Source organism: Pteropus vampyrus, unplaced genomic scaffold, assembly GCF_000151845.1.
Source record: "Pteropus vampyrus isolate Shadow unplaced genomic scaffold, Pvam_2.0 Scaffold82, whole genome shotgun sequence".
In the NCBI taxonomy this organism is placed as follows: domain Eukaryota; kingdom Metazoa; phylum Chordata; class Mammalia; order Chiroptera; family Pteropodidae; genus Pteropus; species Pteropus vampyrus.
In genome coordinates this window covers 6,632,705-6,651,871 of record NW_011888863.1, presented here as the reverse complement: position 1 = coordinate 6,651,871, position 19,167 = coordinate 6,632,705, and the positions used below count along the sequence as shown (strand labels likewise).

The following is a 19,167-nucleotide window of genomic DNA, read 5'->3' as shown; positions in this document are numbered from 1 at the left end:
CAGATAGAGTTGCTCGCAGGTCTCCCCACCATGTGAAATCTAGATTTTTGTGAATAAATTATATTTTAATATGTTATATTATAGTAAAAAATATATTCTTTATTTTTAAATATCTTACACATAAAGTAGTTTATCTGATGAAAGTAGTCACTTAAACCTAATGGCTTAAAAGAAGAAAAATTAAGAATCTTACTGAGTAATGCAAAAAACATATATATTTACGCACATAACTCAAGGTACAAATTTGCAATATGTGAATGAAACAGCTAACTTTTCAATCCTTTTTTTTTTTTTTTTATTTTGGTTTCCTTTTGGATGCCTATAAAGTCACAATTTGTTTTTCCTTTAAAGAGCTCTGTAGTAGTGTAAAGCTATTGTCATTTATATGCACTTTCAAGGTGATTTTTTCCCCCAGGAGCAAGACTAAGTATTCCCTCAGGAATGATAGTTGGAAAGGAATGAAATAGGCGGCAGTGGGGGAACCCTAGCATATGAACTGTATGTAGTCACTACTCTCCATTAGTTTCCAATAATTGGTCTGTTCCTCCTGCATTTGCTGAAAAAGGAAAATATATTCACTGTAGGCACTGTTTCAAGTGGTACAAAACTTAGAAAGCAAGCTAAAAATGTTTAATTGCAGAAAAGTACACTAATTTTACCTCCCCCAAGACACAGCTATTCTGCTTTTGCCAAATTCAGGGTTTTAAATATCTTAATGACTGAGTTTATGAGTAATGCATATCAGCCAACTGAAATCAAAATAAAAATGACCATAAGATATTCAAATATTTATTGAAGGAAAAGTAGATCATTTCTTTGGAGGAATAAAGGTAAATAAAACTGGATTCTTTTTACAAGTAAAATGCTCACCTATTTGAAGCTTAGTACCTTCTTCCAAGAATTTTCATTGGAGGACTGGAGTAATATAGGTGAACAGAACTCACAGAGGCATATACTACATACCAAAGGGATGTTTAGAATTCACCTTATATAAAAAATGTCTAGCTTCACAAGCATGTTTTTTAAAATAAAAATAAATTACATTCACCACCAAAAGAAGCCTGCATTCTGATGAAATGCCAACAAGAACCACTAAAACCTGCAACAATCAATGTGGCTACGCAAATAAAAAAATGCACACAGCCTGTAAGAGTACATAAGCACACATGCAGGCACAATAGAAAAAGGGCCAAAAACAAATGGATAAAAGAAACCTTTAGAAAGGTGTCTTGAGTTTTTCCATGTAGCAGGGTCTGTAGTTAAAGAGAAACAGCACAAAATGATAAGTTTAGTGCTTATCCCTAGCATTAACCTTTTAAAAATGTGCAGAAACCTAAATACATTTCAAATGCATGTAGCATTCAATTATTCAAAATTTACAACTATTATAATTTCCATTATAATTAATTAGTTCTAATTAGAGGGATGTATATAATATTGTAAATGATATAAATGAAGCATGTTGTGTGCCATCATTTATTTTTATTTTCCATTACAACTAATTTTGTCACCTCTGGTTTCTAATTTTAACACAAAATGGATTAAAATTAATTTCCTATTCAAAAATTTGCCTGAGATATTTGATAACTGACTATGGAAAAAGATAAATTGCCTGGCCAGAAAGAATGTACAGAAACATACCAAACACATCTTTCAAAACCTTAAAAGTAAATAACTATATACAAGTATTTACCCTATTTGCTAAGATTGAGCTTTATAAGAGATTATGTTCTTCGAAATATATATTGAATTTAATGGAACACCACGGAAACAATTTGGTCTTTAATCAGTATGGTACTTTTGGATTTTATCTAAAAAGAAATCTTAGAAATATATGAAAGATAATCATAGAGTTCAAAATTCACACTAAAACACCATCCCACTCTAAAATAGTTTAAATTTATTAAGATTTTATCAGAAAATTCTTTTACATTGGCATAAGTGGAGGACAAGATGAAAAATACTATAAATCTATATACTGACACTTCAATAATCCTATATATTTGACAGGATGATCTCATGTTAAGTAAATTTTCCTGATAATTAAATTATACATATAATTAAAATCTTTTAAGCCAGTTTTGACGGACCTATATCTAAAATAGATTGAATTACTCCATGACATCTTAAAATACATTCCTCTTAAATTAACCTATTATTGGTATCTTAGGCCTTTGTTACATAACAAAGCCTTCGGCTATAATCCCTGTACAAAATGGTTAGAGACTAATCTTTTCTTTTTTTGAAGTTCTTCTGATTGTTTTCCTCCCATTCTCCACAGTGGTTGTCAGGCTGTCAGGTAGTTAGTTGATACTCTTCTGGCTAATTAAATGTTTTCCACTTCATTGTTTCTAATTTCCTCTGGGTTTGAATGATTTATTACTAAGTAGAATTGTTAATCTAGAGGATAAAGAGGCTCTGAAGAGAAACTAAGGAACTATCCTAGTTATTAATAAGACACATGAAATTTAGTACTCAAAATTTATGAAATCTCATGTTCTAGGTAGCTAAGATGTCATTTTAACTGACGGGTTTTTTTAATATATAAAAAATAAGCACTAAGCTTGAAATATATATATATGTATATATACAGGCAAAGGTATGCAGATTTCATGACCAACCACCAAGAGGAGACATCAACAGAACATAGTGGACATATAAGCAAAGAGCGAGAAACTGATACTTCTATAGCTGAAATGTACATCCTTTTCTAAAAACAACCCACATCTGCAAATAGTTTCTGAGAGACAGGGTATCATCTGCCCATTTCAAGGTGGCTGAAGAAAATAAGAAGTTAAAAGAAAGATAGCTAATGAATGTCATACAGTTTCTTAAAGTCTAATTTTAAGGTATTTGGCAAATTTGATGAAATTATTTCATGGGAATAAAATTTTTAAAGTGTTATTCTATATATTTGAAACTGGGTCATAAATTAGTGCAAAATGATTAAATTCAAGGTCTAGAATTTTAATCATAAACATTATAGAAATGCAAAGTAATCAATAATATACCAAGAGGCTACCCAATATGATTAAAAGGTTCTTACATATCTTCTGGAAGTCTATCCCAAAAATTAACTTGTTAACATCTACAGCTTCATTAGCTTGCTTCAGCAATTAACTTTCTACAGTCATTGTAGATGCTCATGACAAGTCTTCCATCCTGCTCCTCGCCACCAAAAAAAAAAAAAAAACCTAACAAAAACCTACCACCACCAATGTTCTTATAATCAGTGAAGAAAAAAAATCAGATACAGAAATTAAAGTATTTCAATTTCATCAACACTATCACCTTAAATCAGAATATAAGCAGAATGAAACTGCACTGAAATCAGATCTCTGCAGATGAAAAGTAAACAGGGCACTCTGCTGTAAATGTCATTTAACAATTAGAGCTATTTCATAGACTTTTATAAATAAGAAAGTCTGAACCAAACACTGAACTTAAAAAAAGGAAGATTAAATATATTATGCCTATCCAACATTTCAAACTTCACCAATATAAAAGATTAATATAGGATGCATATTCATTAAGCAATTTAAAATCAGCTGATGAACACAGACAGCATTTCTTAAAATATGTTCAGTTTAATCAAAGAAATAAGATAAAGGTGCATATTTTACCTTAATAATTCATGTTTACTATTCGGGGGAGGGAGATCTTAAAAATCAAAATAATATGTGCTATGTAAGTAAGCCTTAGCAAAAGAAGGACAGTTAAATTAAAAAAAAGTAAATATATCAAAATTCATTCTAATAATAATATTCATCTTAGAGTACAGGGAAAAACGATTCTAACTTAGCAAACACATTGGTAAGACCAGAAAAGGGAAGGTGAGATTAAATTGCTATGCTGAAAATCAAAGTCATTTTAATCTTAAAGTTTTTACACTAGAATCTAAATTATTTAATTTCTAAATCAAGGTGGTAAAGCAAAAACACTGTTTTAAACACTAGGGGAAAAAGTTTAAAACACTCCAAAAACAAAATTTTTTTCTTTAAAATTAACTGATTCCTGTATGCAGAGTATCTCACTAAATCCTCCATAAAATAGCATTAACAACAGTTTCATAAGCTGAATTGCCAAAAAGATGCTATTCCAAACAAGTTTACCCATGGTCCTCAAAACAAAAAAAATTTACTCTTTTACATAAGAAAAGATGCATCCCAATTCTCTTCATAGGACTTCTGATTTTGCTACAGCCATTAATTTCTGACTAATCAATTCATGCCTTTTTAAGATTAGACCAAAAATAATCATTTTTATTCCAATTCTAGAATTTACCATTTTCTTCTCCTGTTGTTTTTCGTTTATCTTCAGGTGAAACATGGACTAGCTGTAGAATGAGAGGTCTCCGGGTGACAATACCAGTGCCTCTGGGAAGCAGGTCCCTTCCCACTAGGCTTTCTAGCACTGAGCTCTTTCCACTGCTCTGAAAACAGAATATACAAGAGCAAAATGAGTTAACGGATTTTATTTTACAACTCGCTAAGACTAAACTAATAAAGCAGCATATGTGAAAGTATTTTAAAGAAAAAATGATTGCAGAGACTTTTAAAATGAAAGTTCTGTTTTCTATTATATATTCTTTATTTCTTTAAAATAAAAAATCCAAAGAGAAAATAAAGAAGTCCTACTCCACCATAATTTTCATACCTTTCTGACACTCTCCCAACTAGGTTTTCAAAACTTATATAATGCTGGTATCTATAAAATTACACCTACAATAAGTATTTTACTTTAAATGGGGCAGTATTATATTATTTTTCTCTAACCTGCTTTTATTTTAACAATCAGGGATATCATTCTACATCAACATATTAACTGCTGTATTAAACAGTTTAAATAGTAGTCTACTGTGTATAAAAGCAAACCTCAACTGATGACATTTAAATAGTTTTTGCTAGTATTAACAATGTTGCAATGTGCATGCTTTGTACATATAACCTTACTCATTTCTATTATCTCATTATATTTAGTTCATTAAATAAAAATACTGTGATTAAAAATCATACAGATATTAAGGAATCACAGATACTGCCAGGCTGCCAGGATTTTCTGTATTTCTCCTTCAATGATTTGCTTGTTCAAATGCTGGTATTTTATTAGTTCAATAAAATGCTTTATCCATATAAATTTCATTTTTTGTTTTCGAATTCCCCGAACTTTTTATTTTGAAATTTTCAAAGCCACAAAAAGTTGCAAGAATATGAAAATGAATACCCATATACCTTAACGAAGATGCACTAATTATTAATATTTTATTATTTTGACACATTTACTTTGTGTCTCTTCTTACACACACACACACACACACACACACACACACACACACTCACTCTCTCTCTCTCTCTCTCTCTCTCTCTCTCTCTCTCTCTCTCTCTCTCTCTTTCGCTGGCCCATTTGAGAGTTAGTTACCATGACACTTCATCCCTAAATAATGAAGCATATCTCTAACGAGGGCATTCTTCTATATAACCACAATTCAATGATCACATTCAGGAAATTTAACATAGATACAATACAGCAGGTTCTCGAATAATGTCATTTCCTTCAACATCATTTTGTTCAATGTTATAACATTAGATGAGATGACGTTGGAACTCTTGTTTATATCAATTAGCCTATGGTAAAACTGGTTTCACTATATGTCATTTCATTTAAAGTGGCAGAACCTATCAATAATGTTAAGTGAGGGCTTACTGTACTAATAAAGTTATTAATCAAATAACATAAACCCCTAGTCTCAACACTTTTAATGTTTATAAATTTGCTGTTTTTCTTAACTTTGTAATATATTTATCCATAGAGAATTTTTCAATACTACATATTTTCTTAACAGTCAAACCTAGTACATCTTTAATTTCATATTTTCTATAAATGCAAAATCCTAAACTCATCTACTGCATCAAAAAGGGTCTACAGGAAGCAGATAGCCCACTCAAGTGAGGTTAATTTAAGAAGGGTTTATTTACAAGCGGACTATTTACAAAGCTGTGGATGAGGCTTAGGAGAATCACAAACGATAATGCAATAACCCAGCCTTGTGACAACAGAGCTCTTATCATCCATCCATAGTCCTGGAAGGAAGTATTGGGACTTTCAGAAGAGGGAGAGCCAGACCAAGGCATCTATATATAGGGAGTAAGCCAGGGGAATAAATACCCAAACTCTGGCCTCCTTCCTTTCTCCAATTCCTGCCAGGTCTCCCAATTTCCAAATTAAATCAGAAGCCAGAAGAGAAAAGGGCCGATATGAACAGGATATGGAAGGTCATATTGAAGATTATGTGGCTATCTGGTGTTGCTAGGCTTTGGTATCAACATTTATCCCTCTCACTAAGTAAAATGGGGTGCTTTCCATCATTTTTCTGTACTCTGAAATAATTTAAACAGAAATTTCCTGTTCTTAAGGTGTTTGATAAAACCTGTCCATAAAAATATCATCTAATTCTCCTAGATTTTCAAATTTATAGGCGGAACTGCTTATAATATTCTTAAAAATTATTCATTTTTCTTATTTCTAATATTTTGTATTTCTTTTTCTGACTACATTTTCTAATTGACCATTAAAAACCGATTTTATTGATCAAATCTGTATTTTGTTTTCACTTTATAACTTTTTTAAATACTGTTAATTTCTTCTTCCTGGTCCTCCCCATACCTGAGTAAGAGGAGTTATTTATTCTCCTTTTTAAAACTCCTAGAATTAAATGTTTAGCTTATTTTCTCTATCTCGGATACCAACTCTTGCCCTGTCAACCTTGTACACACGTACATCCCCTAATCTGAGTCATTTCTATCTTCTGTCTTCTATGCTGAGAATCATGGTTTTCAAGGACACATACTATGACAGAACTAGAATAACACACATTTATTCACTTGCTTTTTTCCTCAAATTAGTTTCCAAATAATACCAATACTACATAACCAATATGATTATTGAAAATAGTTTTTAAAATGTTTTGTATATGACCTCTCCATTCTCGTACCTACCTCTTTACAAACCATATGTTCTCTTCTTTTTTTTAAGACTCGTTTAGTCTTGGTTCTGTAATACAGATGTGATGCTAACCATCAGTCTTTATGTTAATGTCTCTCTAGTCATTTTGATTCTCTGAAACTTGTTCTCTAGTAAATTCCTCAGGAATGGCTAATAAGAACAATATCCTTGAAGTTCTAGCATACGAGTAACAGTTTGAGACTTTTATACTTGAAATTCAGTTTGGTTATATATAAAACCTTGGGTTCATGTTTCTTATCTTAAAGATGAAATGCCATAATAGTGTTCTCATAAATTCACTCATGTATTCTTTCATAAATTGTTATTGTAGAAAAGTATAATAATCTGATTTTACTTTCCTCATGAGAGACTTTGTAACTTTTGCCTGCATGTCTGAAAGGTTATTTTTTTTCCTTTAAAAGTCCAATAATTTTACTAGTCTATGTCTCACTGTTGGTCTTTCTGTGTCAAATGTTCTCAGGTATGTGCTGTGCTCCTTCAAAATGGGGTTCTAAATCTGTTTTTAATTAAATTTAGTATCTGTTCTGTTTTCTTGCTATCGCTTTTTCTTCTCTGGGGACTCCTATTATATATATGCTGGATCTTTGCCTGTTTTCAGTATGTCAATTTCTATCAAATTTTTTATACCTCTTATCCTTTTTAACGTCTTCTCTCTTTTCAGTGTCCTTCTCTAAAGTATGACTGTTACACTTACTTGCTCTTGTGTTCTTCCCAATATGTCTTTTCCAAAATAGTGTTTTACTTCTAATACTTTATTAAGCTCTATCACTTAATATAAAATTTTTCTCTTATGCAAACTTGGTCTCTTGGAAATGTCTTGTTCTGTTTAAAATATCTGATGTCTTGCCTTCTATTTTAATATCCAGTGGTTTTCATCTTTTTTGTGGACATGTCTGTCTGGTGTGCTTTCATTGTCCATAGGGATGCTATCCTGAGTCTCATTTTTCTTAGAAACTTTGTATGAGATTTGAAAACAATAATTTCATATTGCTGATATTTAAATGAAATTCATTTTCCTGAACTTTTAAAGGAGGCTTGGCCTAGAATAGCTATTCTAACTTCACATTCTAAAACTCCCTCCTTTTGTTTTCATAAGTTTTTGAAAATATATTTGTTTTCTGAAATATCTTGGCTCTGTTCTTCTCCATCACTTTTATCTGGACCATCTCTTTCCTTTGTATCTTTCAGGGAATACTCAATTGTATTCTTAGTTCCTTCTCACTGTGAGGATTGGTAAAAGTTTCACAAAGGCACTTCGGTCTCTTAAGATTTTATGACAGACCTCTTTCATTCACTATCAGTGTTTGCAAAACCCCAAAACTAAAAAAGTTTCAGCTAGTATTTTAATTTTTTTTTTTTTTCAGCTGATATTCTTAAACTGGACCAAGCTTTCCAGTACCTTTTGGCTATTTTCCAATTCTCAGATTAATCTGATGTTCCATTGCTTCCTTCTTCTTTCTACATAGATAATAACACATGGCTTAGAGCTGTTGGTGAGGGTTTGTAGGGAAACATGGTCAACTGATTTTCTTGTAAATATTGTTCATGAGTTTTTGCTTTTCCTATCCTATTTGTTTTTTATGGGAAAGTCATACGGAGATTAGTAGACTATTCTATCACTGCTGTCATCTTCCCAGAATCCCTAATATCGAAATTTAACTCCACTCAGAAGTTCTGAAACTAAAAGTTTAGTCTTACATAAGATTTTTATATTAAGTCATGATAAGAAATAAAGTACTGATACATGCTACAACATAGATGAACCTAAAAACCATTATGCTCAGTGAAAGAAGTCAGTCATAAAAGACCACATATTATTTGATTGTTTGTATGAAATGTCCAGAGTAAGCAAGAAAGTAGATTAAGTGGATGCCTAACACTGTGGGGATATACGGGTGTAGCGAATGACTGCTAATGCATACAAGGTTTCTTTTGGGGATAATGAGATACTCTAAAATAGATTATGGTGATGGATGCACAACTCTATAGACATGCTAAAAAGACACTGAATTATTATTATATTTCAAATGGGTGAACTTATGGTCTATAAATAACATGTCAATAAAGCTGTTAAAAAACAAAGGAGAAAAACAAATTCCAAATGAATTACAAACAAATGTGAAAAAGCATAACTTTGTAAGTTAGAAGAATATAAGAATGCTTTCATGACTTTGAGATAGGAGAGGATTCCTTAATACACAAATGTACAAACTAGTGAAGAAAAGACTGATAATTTAACTAAAGTAAAATTTAAATTTCCAAGCCTGTGGTTTGCTATCCCTGTCTGAAAATCTCGACTGAGGGAGAACAATCTGTTCTAAGGCTTAAAGGTTTCTTTGGCTCTGTGCTCTTAAAAGTAGTTTAGGCTTTATCAGGGATCAAACTGAATGGTCTCTAAAGGGGGTTTTCTGTATCCTGCAGAGAGCTCAGGTTAGTGTGTCATCCCTCTGCAACTTGAAAATCATGGTGTGGCTGCCCTGTCTCACTTTAGGCCCCCCAATTAATGTCTCTGAGGGTACGGGCTACAAGAGGTGACAGAAATGGGCACGTGGTCTGGATTTGGTTTAGGCTTATTGTGGAATGAAAGAGTGCTTGTCACATATTTCAAGAAAATGAATGTGATCTTTGAAAAGGCAGAAATGTAAAATGTCTGCCAGCTGTATCAGTGAGAACAAAAAATTTTTTCTTTTACTCATATTAAAAAATTGAGGAAAAATATTTGTGATCCACATAACTGACAAGGAATTAGTAAACAAATGTATAAATAACCCCTACAAATCAATAAAAAACATGCATAATATAACAAAAATTGTGTGCAAAGATACAAAGAGAAACTCACAAAACAGAATCACTAAGGGCCAAGACATAAAATGCTCAAACTCCTTAGTAATCAGAAAGATGCAATAAAAAAGCCACAATGAGATAGCATAAATAAAAAATGTAATACCAAGTACAGATATAAACAAACAGACTTTCCTGTGTTGGCGGGAATATAATGAGTTACAATCATTCTGCGAAGAAAGTAGCAATATCATGTAAAAATGAAAATAAATACACCCCTCACAGTCTAGTAAATTCCTATTTGATACTATTTGATACTCTAGAGAAATTCTCAAATGTGCATAATGATGCATTTATAGGAATGTTCCTAATACCCTTGTTTACTAAACTACTATAGAAAACAATGGGAAATACTCAAATGTTCCTCAACAAGATGATAAATTTTGATATAGTTATGTAATCAATTATATTATATAGCAGTGTAAGTGAGCAAACTAAGAATATGTATGTGTATGTATGAGTAAAAATCACATCTATGACTGTAAAAAAACATCGCAGAGGAATATATACTGTTTGACACTACTTCAGGTTTAAACCATGTAAAACAATATATATTATTTAGTTACCTACATGTGTAAAATACATATAAAGAAGTGTACAGGTACAATAAACACCAAATTCAGGAAAAGGGTTCTCGCTCTATGGAAAGGAGGGAAATTTTACTTGGCAGTTAATGTTTTATTTCTTAAAAATGGGAGGTAGATACAATGGTGTTCATAGCATCATTCCTTATATGCTGCTGACATTTTAAATATTTCAAAATAATTTTATAATGCCTCAAATGTGGTACAGGATCTCATAATGAAAAGGTAAGAAGTTAAAACATTTCCCCTTCTCTCCCATACCCTAAGTGGAAACTTGGTACAGCCGCACAGCTTAGATATAGGTTATAGACCAATTCCTGTGTCCATCCTGCCCTTTTGCACAAGAGCTTACGTGTCCAACTCTGCTGAAAAGTCCAAAGTACTATACTCACTACAACAGAGCTAGAAGCAATTCAGGTAATATTTCAACATTATTTCACAATATCTTGGATAGGAAATAAAGTAGCACTTGAAACTTACTGGATTTCATTAACCAATGTCATCATTATAAAAAAAAAAAGACTTCTTAAACATTTATAAAGAAGCCTATTATAAAAAAAAAAAATCTCCAATTGAAAGACACAGAGTGGCTGAATGGATTTAAAAAATAAGACCCATGTATATGCTGCCTACAAGAGGCTTCAGGTGTGAGAACACACACAGACTGAAAGTGAAGAGATGGAAAAAGATATCCCATGCAAATGGAAACCAAAATAAAGCTGGAGTAGCTATACAAATAACAGACAAAATAGACTTTAAAACAAAGACTGTAATAGGGACAAAGAAGACCATTATGTAATGATAAAGGGTCAATCCAACAACAAGATATACATTTGTAAATATTTATGTATCCAACATAGGAGACTTAAAGGGAAAAATAGACAGCAATACTATTACACTTTAATACCCTATTTTTATGAATATATCATCCAAACAGAAAACTAATAAACATTTGCCTTAAACAAGTTAGACCAGATAGACTTATCAGATAAACACAGAACATTCTGTTCAAAAGCAATAGAATATACATTCCTTTCAAACTCACATGTACCATCCCTCAGCATAGATCATTAAAGGCCATAAAACAAGTTTTAATAATGGTAAAGATCATACACCATAATGGTACAAAAGTAGATATCAATTACAATAAAACTGGAAAATTCTCGAATATGTGCAGATTAAACTACATGCTACTGAACAGTCAATGGGTGAATGAAGAAATCAAAAAACATGTTTAGATAAATGAAAAGAGAAATACAACATACCAACACCTTTGGGGTGCCGCAAAAGAATCCTAACAAGGAAGTTCATAACAATACATGCCTATGTTAATAAGATCTCAAATAAACTTTATACCTCAAGTAACTAGAAAAAAAAGGAACAAATTAAGCCCAAAGTTAGTGATAAAGGAACAAAATATCAAAGATCAAAGCAGATATAAATGAAATAGAGGCTAAAATGCCAATAGAAAAAAAAAATCATTAAAACTAAAACCTAGTTTTTTTTTAAGATTAATAAAATAGACAAACATTTGGCTAGAGTCACCAAGAAGACAAGAGGACTCAAGAATAAAATCAGAAATGAAAGAAGAAACATTACAACTAATAACGACAGGAATACAAGAAATCATGAGACTACTATAAACAATTACACATAAATTGGACAACCCAGAGGAAACTTTTAAATTCCCAGAAATATACAACCTGCCAAGACTGAATTATGATGAAACAAAATTTGAACAGACCAACTACTAACAAGATTGAATCAGTAATGAAAAAACACCAAATGAACAAAAGCCCAGGCACAGATACTTTCACTGATGAATTCTACCAAATATTAAAGAATTAATGCTAATCCTTCTCAATCTCTTCCAAAAAATACAAGAGGAGTGGATACTTCTAAACTCATTTTACAAAGCCGGAATTACCATGACACCAAATGCAGACAAGGATACTACCAGAGAAGAAAACTAGAAGCCAATATTCCTGATAACAGAGATATAAAAATCCTCAACAACATATTAACAAACTAAATTCAACAATACATTAAAAAGATCATACACCATGATCAAGCAAGACATTTCAGTCATGCACAGATGTTTCAACATTCACAAATTAATCAATGTGATACACTACTTTAACAAAATGAAGGATAAAAACCATAAGACCATCTCAACAGATGCAGAAAAAGCACTTGACAAAATTCAACATCCACTCATGATAGAAACTCTCAACAGAGTAAGAAGAACGTACATCAACATAATGAAGGACACATATGACAAGCTCAGAGCTAACATCATACGCAATAGTGAAAAACTGAAAGCTTTTCTTCTAAGACCGAGAGCAAGACAAGGATACCCACGCTCACCAGTCTTATTCAGCATAGCACTGAATGTTCTCACTAGAGCAATTCAGCAAGAAATAAAAGGCAACCAGATAACTGTAAAGGAAAAAAGTAAAACCGTCACTATTGGCAAATGATAGGATTCTAGTTATAGATAACCCTAAACACTCCACCAAACAACTGTTAGAACTAATTAACAAATTCAGTAAAGTTCGAGGATATAAAATCAATGAACAAAAATTAGTTGTGTTTCTATACATTAATAACAAACTACTAGGAAGAAAACTTAAGGAAAAGATAGCATTTACGATTACATCAAAAAGAAAGGACTAACCTAGGAATAAGTTTAACTAAGCAGGTGAAAGACCTGTTTACTAAAAACTGTAAGACATTAATGAAAGTAAGTGAAGAAGATACACATAATTGGAAAGGCATTCTGCACTCATGGATTAGAAGAATTAATATTGTTAAAATATCCATGCAACCCGAAGTGATCTACAGAGAGATACAAGACAATCTCTGTCAAAATTCCTCTACCTATCGGCAAAATTTAAATCTAAAATTTAAACCACTTCGTAATTTATGGTGTTAAACTGTGGTTCTTGTACTGAATAATTACTGCACATATAACTCAATAATATTAATGCTTCAACTGTCCAGAGTCCAAATTGGCTAAAATGCTGCAGACCTAACAATCCTTAGGGAAGAATGTTTTTCTTGATTAATAAAAGTATCGACCTAGTGCTGTCTAAATATCTACAAGGCCATGAACTTCAATAGCAAAACTAATATCCATAAAAACCCCCACTTTTTCCATAAAAGCAGAAAAGCATAGGATAAGTAACATGAATCTACACAATGAAGAAGCTCAATTAACTCCATGTAGAATAAAGACAAAGAGATCCACACTAATTATAATCAAACTGTTGAAAGATAAAGATAAATACTAAAAGCAACAAGAAGGGATTAGAGAAGTAACTCATGTACAAATACAACAGATTTCTCATCAACATGGAAGCCAGAGGCAGTAGCATGACTTTATTTAAAGTGCTGAATGGAGAGGGGGGAGGGAGCCTATCCACCAAGAATTCTAAATCTGATTTAATATTAAGTTGGCAATACTCCCCAAAGCAATCTACAGACTCAACACAATCTCTATCAAAATCCCAATGGATTTGTTTGCAGAAATGGAAATGCCAATTCTAAAATTCATAAAGAATGGCAAGGGATTCCGGATAGCAAAACTAATCTTGGGAAAAAAAAAAAAAAAAAAAGAACAAAGTTGGAAGACACATTTCCTGATTCTAAACCTACTATAAAGCTACAACAATCAAAACAATGTGGTATTAGCTTAAGAACATATATACGGACCAGTGGGAAAAAAATGAATCCACAAATAAACCTGTACATCTATGATCAACTAATTTTCATCCATAGTGTCAAGACCATTCAGTGGGCAAAGAATAGTCTCTTCAACAAATGGTGCTGGATCAACTGCAAAGGCACATGTAAAGAATGAAGTTGGACCACTACCTCATACCAAAAACAAAAAATTATTCAAAATGAATCAAAATCCTAAAAGTAAGAGCTGAAATTATAAAACTCTTAGAAGGAAACATATAATAATAATAAATCTTCACAACCTTGGATTTGGCAATGTCTCAGATGACACCAAAAGCACAAACAAAAGAAAAACAGGTAAAGTGAACTTCATCGCAATTAGGTATGTGCATCAAAGGATACTATCAAGAAAGTGAAAAGAGAACCTACAGAATGGGAGAAAATATGTGGAAATCATATTTGATAATGGTCTAATATCCAGATTATAAAAATGACTCCAACAAGCACATAAAAGATGTTCAACAGCATTAGTTATTAGGTAAATGCAATCAAAACCACAATCAGATGCCACTTCACATCTTCATTAGGATAGCTACAACAAAACGACAGACACTAACAAGTATTGACAAAGAGAAATTAGAACTCTTATACATTGCTGGCGGTAATGTAAAATGGTACAGCTACTGTGGAAAACAGTTTTGTGGTTCCTCAAAAAGTTAAACATAGAATTACCATACGACCCAGCAATTCTACTTCTAAGTATATAACAGAGAACTGAAAACATGTTTACACAAAATCCTGAAAACAAATGTTCACAGCAGCATAATAAAACCATCGTAACCAAAAAGTGGAAATAACCCAAATGTTCACCAACTAATGAATAGAACAGACTCACTGAATAAATTTTGGCATATCTATACAATGAAGTATTATTCAGCCATAAAAAGTAATGAAATTCTAATATATGTGACAACATAGATGAACCTATAAAACATCACAGTGAGCAAAAGAAGCCAAACATAAAAGACAATGTATTGTATCATTCCATTTATACGAAATGTCCAGAATAGGCAAATCCATAGAGACAGAAAGTAGATTAGTGGTTGCTGGGGCTAGGGTAGGACAAAATGGGAAGTGACTGATAATGGGTACTGAGTTTGTTTCTGGGAATATGAAAATGTTCTGGAATTAGTGATGATGGTTGCACAACCTTGTGAATATACTACAACTACTAAATTGTAGACTTTATAATGGTGAATTTTATATGAATATTTCAATATTTTTAATGTTGAATTTTTTAAAAATTGGTTTACAAATTGGTCATTTAAAACCCAAGATTCTTTTTCTTTTTTGCATTTGTCTGAATTACTAAAGGTACAGTGCTGAAATCACTGAAATAAAGGGAAAGTGAAAAGTACATTACTAGCAACACTTAGCTAGAGTCTCAAATTCATGTTATCTGCATAGGGATTCCTATCCTGGGTGGTGCTTTGGATTACAAACCTAGAGGGCTCATCCTTCCCTTTCTCAATCTAAGAAACAGTGATTCAGTTTCTCAAGTTGACTCACAAAAGTTATTCAAGTCTTATCTCCTCTTACATCTGCAAAGTACACCACGCTCAAAAGTATCAACTTTCTTTCTCCCCATCTTCTGTTCTTTCCACGGAGGATCTCAGCTAGAAAAAAAGGAAAGCAATTTATCTAACTAAATCATAAAATCTGTGAATGATCGGTAGCTGTAAACATTATTCTCTCTCAACTCCTCTAGCTCTCTAGGCTCCAAATAAGTATTCAGCAATTTAAGAAATCAAAGTTTAAAACATTTAGGTGTCAATAAAGATTGCCTGGGAGTTGATAATTTGGAGCAAGAAAGCCATCAAGATCAACATGCCACTGGTGGTATGCCCTTAGACTCAGCTTCTTTTCCTTGATTTTTCCAGTTTCATGCATTTTAAAATCAAAGACTCACTAATATACTTTTCAAATTAGGATCTATGAACCATCTACATCACCTGTTTGTGCCTGGTACACCCCAGATTTAGAAACTCAAAATCTCTGGGGATGGAGTCCAGGAAACTTATTTTCAAAGTGATTCTTATATATACTATGTTTGAGAATCATTGTTCTAAAAAAGTTCAACAAAATGGGACCTTCAGCCATTTAAGGTATAGGTAATGTATAAGAGACTACATCTGGATTAAGATGACATGCCACTGAGTTTACATGTCAGAACTAAGTACAGAATACAAAAACACTTTTCGTGTCTAGAACTCACTGTACACTACTCCATTAAATATGAATGTGAAGGTGTGTACTCTATGTATGTTACACAACATTAAATGGTATAGATGACAAAATAGTGGTGTACTTGTATTCAAATCAAGTGAAGAAGTTTTATCAACATATTGAGGAAAATATGGAAAAAAGTTTGTTCTTATTTATTTCTTCCACATCTGAATTATAAAGAATTGAATTCAGTTAATAAAGATCTAAATGAAGATAACCTTCATTAAAGCAAATCTAAAATATGAGTAATTTTCCTTCTGAGTAATTTCAAACATTAATTGTCACTATGGTTTTTGCCAGCACATGTTAATGGCTTTCATAATGGTGAGATCTATTCTTCCCTACCCCTCCCAATTTTGCCAAGTTTACTCACTGAAATAAACTATTTTGTGTAAGAAAAATGCTTCTAGTTTTTAAACTATTTATACTGACATACTCTAGTCCATACACACAGTATAGATTCTTTTATTTCTTCAAGCCTAAAAAGCACTGAGAATGTTATGGAAAGTTTCCAGTCTACCATAGGAAACACCTTGAAAATACTACCAAAGAAGATTTAATTTATATCATCACCTCTAATTCTATTTACAAAAACAAATTTTGATGATAAAAGTTCCAGTGTTTTAAAGTATTCTCTAGTTACAGTGAACAATATTTCAAAATATTTATGGAGCACCTACTACATACCCCAGACTGTTCCTGGAGCTAGCAATAGGAACACAGCAGTGAACAAAACATGCTCAATAAACATACTGCTCATAATTTGTTATATGGTGATGATTCAGCGTCGCCAATCATTACAAATATTGAGTTACAAACACTTCAATATGTGCAGGCGGGACTAAACAGTATCTTTTAAGAGACCAAGGAAATTTGTTTCTGAAATAATTTCTATTTCTTTAAAAGCACGCGCACACACACACACAGTACGAGATGTCTATAGTCTCCAAAGTTTCCAGTTTGGATATACTCTATAGTCTCCAAAGTTTCCAGTTTGGATATATAGACATGTAGCATTTTAAACATTAAGTTTCTTGTCATAATATTTATACTCTACATTTTAATTTGTAGCAAGATGTAGTGATGCGCCTCGTGAAAAAAAAGAATGGGAGATCGTCCCCTTCTCAACAGAAAAGATCATTAAGAAATGAAAGCACTTAAAATCAATATACTAAGTAACCTCCAACATGCGCATCTCTAAACTCTGATAAAGTCCTATGATTCCTCTTCAACCAAGAAAAACAGCAGGCAGAGAAAAATGAAACATACTTCTGTCACTCTAGAAATAACATTTCTTCCACATTTCTGCATATAAAAAATTATGCGTTATCTATGAGACCCAACATGAAAAGACCAGAGAACCCTGATGCCCAATTTAGATGGAAGACAATAAACACAGCCTACGCAGAAAAAATGGGAATATTCCTTCCTAACACCCGGGTCTAAGGGATTTGGGGGTATTTTGGTTTTCTACTGCTTTAGCGTTCTCCAAACACTGGACGGATTACAAATACTGCAGAAAAATACTCAGGTGCTACACAGTCGCATCCATCTCAGCCCAGAGCGTGCAGTCCCAAAACTGACTCCGCAGCCCCTAAGCAAGACAAGAAGGGAAATAAAACACCCTGCCAACCTGAAACCAACCGAGAAGGGGCTAGACGGCCCACCACAAGCCAGTGAGTCCCGCGTGCCTCGCGCGTCCCCCAGGTGCCCTTGGAAGCAGCGGCCTGTGGGGAAAGCCGCGCCCGGTCCCGGCGGACTCCAGTTCCGCCGGCCGACCCATCCCTCCCCCACCCCGCCCATGGGACCCGCTAGGCCCGCCGCGCCGGCTCCGCCCCTCGCCTCCCGGCCAGGCCCGGATTCCCAGCCCCAGTGCAACTCAGCCCAGGGCGAGCAGGCACGGCAGAGCCGGGGTAGCCCCGGGGCCCCAAGCAGCGACCTCCTCCCATAGGCCGCAAGGCTGGCCCGGGAGCTTGCGCCGCCGCAGCCCCGACCAGGCCTGCGCCCCGGGCTCTGGCCTGGGCAGACGTTGCCCTTGTCTCACCTGCGTTCCCACGACGACAATCTGAGGCAGCTGGATGATGTCGGCGCCCACCGTGTTGAAGACGTCCTGGAGCTTGTTGATAACAGGAATTAGCGCCTCCATGACCCCAAAAACACGGGACCCCCTCCCGGCCGGCCGCGGCAATGAATGGAGCCGCGGCCCAGAGTCCGCCTCCTGCCCCCTCTCCTCCGCCCTCTCCTCGGGAGCCAGCACCCATTGGACCCTGCCGGCCGCTACCTGCCCCCTCCCGGCAGGCCGTGCGCTAAGAGGGAGGTGGCGAGGAACAAAGCCTGCCGGGAGTTGTAGTTCTGGAGCGGAAGAAAGCCACGGCCTACTGCTTCCAGAAGGCTACGCCGGGCGAGCGGAGCCCCAGGCGGGAGTGGGAGGGGTGCTTTGGGCTGGAATCCTACCCGGGTTGTTGTCAAAACACTGGGGAGCGAGGCCCGGAAAGCAGGAGGGAAGCGATATGCTTATCTTGTCCTCAAGACGTGTTATGCCAAATATGTGTTAAGTACTATAGAGTCTCTTGATTAATCCAAGATGCCATTTCCTCATGAGGACGCTTTATAAGAGCAGGTTGGAAAGGCTTAAATGACAACCTCAGATACTTCAGCTAGGTGCAGAAGGTCTGTAGGCTGATACTAGAAGGTGTGGGGTGCTATTTTGCAATAATACAAAATCAGCCATGTTAGAACAGGCGGATTC

The 19,167-nt window shown here is 34.2% G+C and overlaps 1 protein-coding gene across 9 annotated transcripts in view; it reads right to left on the bottom strand.

Annotated features, from left to right (window-relative positions):
• DNM1L (dynamin 1 like) overlaps positions 1-18,720 on the bottom strand; it is a 40,927-nt gene extending 22,207 nt beyond the window's left edge. For 4 of the 9 annotated variants that reach the window (XM_023532400.1, XM_023532401.1, XM_023532403.1 and 1 more), the window contains exons 1-3: positions 18,463-18,654; positions 4,285-4,432; positions 1,215-1,253 (exon numbers count right to left, since the gene is read on the bottom strand). In XM_023532400.1, the coding sequence (XP_023388168.1) occupies positions 1,215-1,253; positions 4,285-4,432; positions 18,463-18,564 (289 nt within the window). In that variant the 5' untranslated portion in view covers positions 18,565-18,654. Of the gene's footprint in view, positions 1-1,214; positions 1,254-4,284; positions 4,433-18,462 lie in introns of all 9 variants that reach the window. The other 5 variants (XM_011363145.2, XM_011363146.2, XM_011363148.2 and 2 more) reach the window with 3 other exon arrangements.
• Positions 18,721-19,167: the final 447 nt, after the last annotated feature.